This window comes from Artemia sp. Qi Xiang Cuo, chromosome 1 (genome assembly GCF_049724085.1).
Source record: "Artemia sp. Qi Xiang Cuo chromosome 1, ASM4972408v1, whole genome shotgun sequence".
NCBI lineage: Eukaryota > Metazoa > Arthropoda > Branchiopoda > Anostraca > Artemiidae > Artemia > Artemia sp. Qi Xiang Cuo.
Genome location: NC_142794.1, coordinates 73,918,959 through 73,927,677, shown reverse-complemented (window position 1 = coordinate 73,927,677; position 8,719 = coordinate 73,918,959). Strand labels below are relative to the sequence as shown.

Here is an 8,719-nt window from a genome sequence, read left to right as displayed (position 1 = left end):
ATTCTAAACTCTGCAGTTTAGTATTCAACTTTTCCTGAAAAGTTTCTCTCAAATTCTCATCCTGGAGTCTACTAACATCATAACTTCCCGGGAGGTAGTTACTTTTCCAAAATTTTCACCTTAAATTAATCCTAGACACTACCAGATCGTGATCTTTACTTTTAAAATCAATAAAGTAACTCCTATATGCCCTAGTATGTTGTATTGACCCTGCCAGTCTTCGGTTTATAATAACATAATCAATAAGGTTTGCTGTCTTACCATCACGTGAATACCATGTTAACTTCTGGGCCATTTTATAACCAGACACCGTATTTATTATAACTAGATTGTTATACCTACAAAATTGCAACAGTCTGTAGCCATTGCTGTTTTCTTTTTCTACACCAAATTTACCTAGGCTAGGATACCATCTATCCCTATTCCTGTCGATCTGGGCCTTAAAATTTCCTATTAAAAACATCATATTTCCAAATATAATAAAATAAAAACACGAAGCGCTTAAGCCGGCTTAGAATCGGACAGCAAGAAGTCCCTGGGACTTCCAGTATGAAGGGAGACTGTGCAATTCTGGGCCTATTCTTTGTCACAACATGGTTTTCAGCACTTGGTGATGCTCTTCTATCAACAAGAGTCGAAATCTTGTACAGACAGTCTCAAGCCTATTACCTCCTACTCATTATAAATTCATGCCTACAAATACTGTGCTACTACGGGGAAGCAACCCATAGTAGATAAATTAGCTTGGAAGAGATTTTTCAGCCTGAAAACGCCCACCAAGATAGACCAAGACCAGAAGAATTATCCATTAATCAGAATTCTGTGTTAATGATGTGTCGTTTATTTCCGTACAATAACCCTTTTATGAAATTAAATAGAAAAAAAAAGTATTTCAGCTAAAAGTAAGGACCTACATTAAAACTTTAAATAAACAAAATTTTTCAATATATGAGGGACTTCCCCCTCTTAAGCTCCCCTCTCTTTACGCTAAACTGACTTTTTTCCCAATTCCTTAAGAAAGACTTCATAAACATTAGGACCGTTTAACTAGAATAAAAAGCTTTCTCAAAGCAACAGAGATGTTAATGAGCGAGGGATTTAGGAAGGGGCAGCCCCATTCATATATGGATCAATTTTTGTCTTTTTCAATGTTGTTCTGTAATTTAAGTTGACAAAACTTATTTTTTTTTAACTCAAGTTTAGAATTGTTTATCAGATTATGCCGGGAAATTCGGCTCCCTCAAGGTGGTTTCAGGCACCTCCCCCTCTCCTCACTCTGCACCCACCGATACTCTTTCATAACAGGTGATAAGAAATAAAAAAAGCTTATTATTCGTATTAAACGGCCATTGTGTTTCAGGAGTCGCTCTTAAGGAATTAGAACAAAAAGTCGGAACTTTAGCGTAAAGAGCAAGATCTTGAGAAGAGGTAACCCCTTTCAAAATCGTAATAATTTCTGTTTGTTTAAGTTTTGCTGTTGCTCCTTACTTTTAGTTGAAGAAACTTTTTAATTCAATTTCTGGTTGCTTTTAAATAACACCGGAAAACGCATGAAAAATTTCTTAAATATCCATTGCCCATGTAAGATTCCACCATGTAAAGTTGTTTTCATGTAAAAATACCCCCCCCCCTCTCTCAAGGTAAATTCCTCCAAGACAATTCTATTCTAGCTGAAAATTCCACACAGAAATTTTTTTGCGGATTATCTCGGCTGAAAATTTTTTCTTACCACACTTTCATTTGAAAGACTAATTTCTGATTGTTTTTAAGATCATGCCGATAACCCCCCCCCCCCTTCCTCGGTGGAACAGTTTTCCAGAAAAAAGGAAGCAAAAGGGTATTTTCCAGCAAGGTTTCTTTTTTTTGGGGGGGGGGGGAGGGGAGAGGTACAAAAGACACTTCAAAACTCATCAAAAATGTGAAATTGATATTTACTCCCTTACTATTTCTGGGAATATTTCTGGTCTACGCTGTTATTATGAAAGTATATAATAACACTAAACCCCAAAATGAGCAGTATTTATTTCGAACAGGAGAAGGACTGTCACTTTCTCACCCACACATCCACTTCAAGGTCGCAAAAACTTCAGAGTGTGCTCATTGGATCAGAAATTAAGAGCTCTAGTCCCTTTTTTTAAAATTCAGAGGGATTGGAGACGAACCACCCGCGTGGGAGTGGTATTTTCTGGGATGGGGTTTCGCAAGGGGCTATTTTCTGGGGTATATTTTCTGTGTGTGGGGGGGGGGTCCACGAGATTAACGCAAACCTCCGAAAAATGACAAGCAAAAATAAAAAAAGACCGTTAATATCTTTAGATGCGTCAAACGAGACATGTCCAGTGCCGATAAAAACCAGAAAAGAACAGAAACGTCTAACAGTAAAAAAAAAAAAAAAGAAAAGAAGGAATTTCAGCTAATCAAGTGAAGAAGAGAAGGGGAAAACCGAAATTGCTCGTCAATAATAGTAAAAGTAATTAAAATCTAACCTGCATTAGGCTGGACTCTTATTACCTGGATGGGTTTGGAGTAGCTTATATACATTTGTTTTTTTTGTGGGGGAGGGGGAGGGGGGTCAATTGTTTTTGGTTTCTTTATCTTTAAAAAAAGGTTTTTTTTCTAGTTTTCTTATCTCTTCTTTGCACTGTTCTTCTTGTTCCATTCTTCTGGTTTCCTATTGCTTTCGTTTTTATTCTCTTGTTGTAATAATATAAATGCAAATCAAGCTTAAAACGAACAAAAATATTTTACTATTGTAGCATAAATGAAACCCAAAATGAACAGAAATTTAATAAAAAATCCAAGCAAACAAACATACAACATTTACTAATGTAAATGAGTAAATAAATCTTAAGACGAATAAAGATTTAAATAAATATGCGAATCAAGTTTGAAACGAACAAAAATCACTACAAACAAGAGTATGGGTACTGCCTCCTTCCCTAACTGTAAAGGTCTAAAACCTACTGCGTCATTGGCGCTTTACTGAAAATGAATTATATTACAAATATTTTCTTACGTACTTATTACAACATTGAAAATGAAAAAGAAATTACAGTAAAATTAAATTTGAAATGATGAACTTTTCAACAGCTGATATCATTATATATGAAATATTTATTCTAATCTTATTTCTTCCCAAAACTGTTCACGACAAATTTAGTTTCACTACAAGCAAGAATTTAGCTAATGCCTCCATCCCTAACTGTCCAAATCTAAAGCCCACTGCGTCATCGGCACTTCATTGAAAACGAATTATATTACAAATATTCTCTTTTCCAGTTACTACAGCATTGAAATGAAAATAAAAATTACACTATTCAAATTTTACTTATTCAATTTTATTTATTATAAAAAAGAATTTTACTTTTTCAATTTTATTTATTAAATAGAATTGAACCTTAAGCCTTCTTACAGTATATTAAACGTTAAATGCATATTAAATGCGTTCAATACTTTGTGGCAATTAAATGTTTCTTCTTGTACTATAAAGTAATACATTCAGATGCCTACTGCTACAGAAATTTTGGCCCACTACGCCACTGCAGGTGTGGGCGGTTCTAACAGATAACAAGCTGAACATGATCTATGAAATCAGGTTCCGCCCGGGTTTTTGGCCTATGGGTAAAATGGTTTCTGACTAAAACTGATTTTAAGATTAAGTTTTTCATTATGTACTGTTTTCTTAATTGACTCTTATCTTTTCAGACTTCATATACGATGGCGTACACGTTGTATTTTTTGGCTACGCATAAAGAAGCTCAAGATACTTTACGGAGTGAGGTAAGACCTATTATTTCCAGTTCAATTTGTGAGGAAACCCTTTCAAGTCTACCATATCTGAAAGCTTGTCTAAAGGAATCCATGAGGCTGAACCCCATTTCGATTGGTGTTGGAAGAATAGCTGGGAAAAATGTTAAAATTCATGGCTATGAAATTCCAGAAGGAGTAAGTAAACTTTGAAATTTTAATTATTGAGTATGAAGTGTATCCTGAATAATATCAAAAATAAGGAAACTGTTAAAAGTATCCGATGCTTTAAACATTTTGCAAGCCTCCACATCGGCTGATTGTCTCTAAGTCAAAGGGTCCATGAGCGAACATAAGCTTATATACGCTTAAAGAGAGTGGAAAGTTCTTTATTTTGTCCATTAATACGTCACATCGTTTACTTGCCTTTTGCTTTAGCTGTTAATATTAATTTTTATGTATGTTGTATAATGTCACACGACATGATAGATACCAAAAAAACTTATTTTCCGGCTTTCCCAAAGTAAATCTTTTTGCTATAATTACGTTGTACATATTCCAATAGCTACCAAACATGCTCCATTGCACATACGTTCTGAAATATACAAATTATGGTTAAGTTTGTATTCGTTACTTTTAAGTCACAGAGTAGAAAAGAGCAATTTCAATTTAATTAAGATATTATGACGTAGATTCAATTCCTCCTTCCTGTTTATCCTTTACAGAATCCTAACTCTTAAAGGCATATTATTCTTCTGGGAGGTGATTGGCAATCTTGTTGCTCTTTAAATGCTTATGGGTGTGACGTCCCTCATATGAAAAATTTATTTCCGAAATTAAGACTAAACGAATTTATGCAACATATGACCTAAAAATAAACGCGCATTTTTGAAACCTCCACTAAAAAGAAACACAATTTTTTCAATAATAAAACTCATAATGATAACGAAAAACTTGAAGAAAAGCCAAAAGTTATTTTCAATAATAAAAACTTTTAATGATAACCAAAAAACTCGATTTATTTCTTCCCCAAAAGATTGCCAAATCCACCTCCACCAGATTGCATTTGCCTCATCACGTACTGCTGTCCTTTCATTCCCCTATACTGAGTAAACTCTTTACTATTGTTGAAAACTTTGAATTCTGGGTGAGCAGATCTTTAACCTGTCTTTCAGTCACAGAAGAGCCTCTTGCAATTCTCCTGATTTAACCATGTTGTTTGAAAAGTTTAGCTTCGTCTTCATTATCCAACTCATAATTGTCCATTGAAACCCTAATAGCCATCATTTTTTCAATGTTGCCTTCGATTTTTTGTCACCATCTTGTCCTAGAATTTCTTGTCCTAAGCCTGGAATCATTTGTAAAACTTGAGAAGATGGGCCCATTATCAGAATGTTGTGGTACTGCTCATACAAGTCATGAAGAGTCAATTTGCCAGGTTTCAGTTTCTCAGCCAATTGTTCATTGTCATTTAATTCTAGTTCATTGATTTTACAAACAAGTCCGGTAATATCTCCAAGTCGCAATAATTTTTTAATAAAAGTTTCTACCTTAAACGACTCTACCTCAGTATGCTCACCAGTACCAATAAAAACTATAGGACCTTTTTTTAGATGCCACAGCACTTAAACCTCGACCGCCCTTAGCATGACCGTCTAATTTAGTAACATTAATAGAACCATTATCTGATTTTTGCGTAAATGCTTTAGCGTGAATTTCACATGCCTTACCAATACAGGCATCCATGACGAAAATAACATTGCCTGGCTTCTCACCAGTTGAAACTTGTGACATTTCTTCAAAAAATGAATCTGATTAGATCTTGATCCTCTCTTTCTGTCACAGCCTCTTGTAATTCTTCTGACGCGACCAGGTTAACGTGACGATGCCATAAACACTGCATTCACTTATTACGTCATATATGGTTACAACCTACGATTATGACGTTATTCATCCAGCTTGTACATAAAAATGCAGTTTTTTCTGTAAAAATTGGTTTTATTTTAAAAACTATTATTGTTTAATTACAAAAGGCATTAGATGTTGCCATTGTTATTGTTTTTAAAGTCAGCATATTTTCTTTGTTGCTTAAGCCAAGAGACTGTAAGTTTTTTATATAGAAGTTTTGGACAAGGCGGTTCTAATAATGTACTTTGTGTTTCGATCTGAAGCTATTTTCAGGAGTTGTGGGTTATTGTATTTTTTAGTATGGGACGTGATCGTCTCTTACTAGGTTGCTAGCTACCGCTGCAACCGGGATGATACCTTAAAATACCTTAGATCGCTTATGCAGCAAGACACGATAGTGTTAAACCTCCTGTAGAAAATCTGGCTGGGGGTGTTTTTAAGTTCTAATATGACACCCCAGTTTAGCCTCCATTCAGCATTGAATCAAGTCTTGATCAAATCCTTTCCTGAAAACTTCAATGGTTTGAGACTGGACGTTGTCTTCAAAGAGGTTGTTCCATAGTGGGACAGAACAAACTCAGAAAAAGTGTTAGTGCTCTTGCCTGGTGCAACAGGGGACCTGCAACTTCGTGGTTTGTCCTCTCACGGTAGTTGAGAGGGATGGAGAGAAGACATTACTTAATAGGTCACTTTCCAGCAGCTTACAAGTTTTTATTGTCTTCTCTTTTCCTACGGTATACTAAAGTAGGGAATTTGAGTGAGGTGAAGCGTTCCTCGTAGCGTTTGCCTTGCAGTGTTGGGATAAGCTTTGTTGGTCTCCTTTAAACACTTTCCAATACCTTCACATTCATCTTGTAGCTAGGAGAGCTTAATGTCATGCTAAGTTCCTGGTGGGGCAAGCCGGGACCACAAAGAGAGATGGACAAAACATTTTGAAAATATGCTAAACCGTGATAGAGTTGCGGGCAAAGATATAGAAAAGAATAAATAATTTTGTAACATTTTGGATGTGAAGAGAGATTTATTTTGTAAGGAAGAATTAGTGACAATACTAAGTGAATTAAAGATTAATAAAGCCCCTGGTGCAGATAGTGTAGTAAATGTTTTTTTTTTTAATATGGTGGTTGTGCGGTTACAGATAATTTGTTGAAGATTATGAAAATGATTTTTGAAAAGGGGGAAGTACCTAGCGATTTTAAGAATACTTTAATTAAACCCCTCTATAGGAAAGGTGACTAAAGTGTGTATGGTAATTATAGAGGCGCTTGCTTGGTTTCTGCAAGAACCAAATTGTTTAGCATGATGATACTTTTTAGACCTAGAGATGCTCCAGATAAAGTTTTACGAGAAAAACAATGTGGCCTTATGAAGGGTAGAGGATGTGTTGACCAAATTTTTACTCTTAAATTAATAATTGAGAAGTGCCTGAGTCATCAAATTCCTTTAGTCTTCATTTTTATAGATTTTGAGCAAGCATTTGATACAGCTGATAGAATAGCTTTAACGAAGGTCCTATTCTTGTATGGTCTACCAGATAAATACTTTAAAGTGATTGGGGCTATGTACGAGAATAACATTGCTCCGGTTAAGGTAAGAAATAAGGCTAGTAGCTGATTTCATATTAAATCAGGAGTTAAGCAGGGTTGCGTTCTATCCTCATTTATATGGATCATTTCGATGAACTTTGTCCTAAGGTGCAGAGCAAAGGCATTGGGAGAATATGAAATCAAATGGGGAAGTAAAACTCCTCTAGACTTATATTATGATGATTTTTTAAAGGTTTAATGAGATTCAGGGTGACAGAATGGGTTTAAACTTTAAACATTATTGTTAAAAAGACTAAGTCGTTAATACTAGGAATAAGTGGAGGCGAAGAGGTGATGTGAAGATCGATCAAGTGGACCGCTCACTTACTTAAGTAGCATTATTAGTAAAGACGGTGGGTGCAGCGAAGATGTTAAAAGTAGAATAGCCAAGGCTCATGGTGTTTTTTTTTTCCTTAGTTGAAAAGAGTTTCGAAGAATAAGAAGATGATTCTGCGAACCGAGATTAGAACATTGGAGGCCACAGTGATGACAGTTTTCAAGTATGGTTCTGAAGCGTGAGAGCTTCGATAAACGGAGGAGGATTTGCTAGTTGTTTTACAGTATAACTGCCTACGGATTGTCTTGAGTACTGGACTGACGATCGTATTTCAAACAGTAAGCTGTGCGAAAGATGTGGTTCAGTCCCGCTTCCTAGGGCTATAATGAGAGAAAGGGTGAGATGGGTAGGACACGTTTTGGGGAGGAAGGATGATAGATGACCAAAGATTATCTTTGTCGACCAACTGTGCAGGGCCAAACAAAAAGCAGGCTGTTCCCTAATGGGGTGAGAAAATGTCGTAAGGAAAAATTTAAGGGCAATAGAAACTTCTTGGGAGGGTGTAAAGAGAGATGCTTTGAATAGACTGGGATTCTGGAGAAGTGGGCATAGCTGTGTTGGCCTCAAGTGGCTTGGTGCTGCAGTGAGTTATTAGTAGTAGTATTGGTGGTAAATGTAACAGAAAATATTTTTAATATATTTTGTCTTCAGTAAAGCACAAATGACGCAACAAGCTTTCGACTTTTATGGCTAGGGTAGGAGGAAAAGAGAAGTAACCAAACTACTGTTTGTATTAATTTTTGTTTGTTTTAAGTTTTACTTGAGTATTCAATTTAATTTTTTCTTTTTTAAAGATTTATTCATTTATCTGTATTAGTACCTGTTTTCTCTATGTTCGCCATGATCGTTTATTTTAAAATCTGTTCGTTTTGGGCTTTGTTTATTCTTTAATAGTCATTTCTGGTTGTTTTGTATTTCAGTTATTCTCTAATAGTCATTTTGGGTGGTTTTGAGTTTGAATTATTATAAGAATTTATATCTGCAGGTCTTAAGTTTAATATGGCTCTTTACTCTTTGAAAAACTTTTGACCGGAATTTTTTTTAAGTTAATTTCTGTTCGTTTTTTTTTCCAAAATTTTGTTTTTGCTTAATTCAGTTTTCATGTCTCTGGTGTAAAAAATAAAATATACTGTTTTATTTT

The 8,719-nt window shown here is 35.2% G+C and overlaps 1 protein-coding gene and 1 pseudogene across 8 annotated transcripts in view; one reads left to right on the top strand and one right to left on the bottom strand.

Annotated features, from left to right (window-relative positions):
- LOC148956708 (cytochrome P450 302a1, mitochondrial-like) overlaps positions 1-8,719 on the top strand; it is a 98,308-nt gene that overhangs the window by 79,885 nt on the left and 9,704 nt on the right. For all 8 annotated transcript variants that reach the window (XM_089086955.1, XM_089086914.1, XM_089086929.1 and 5 more), the window contains one exon: positions 3,706-3,945. In XM_089086955.1, coding sequence (XP_088943081.1) covers positions 3,706-3,945 — 240 coding nt within the window. The remainder of the gene's footprint in view (positions 1-3,705; positions 3,946-8,719) is intronic.
- On the bottom strand, positions 4,766-8,420 carry LOC148956709 (signal recognition particle subunit SRP54 pseudogene; annotated as a pseudogene).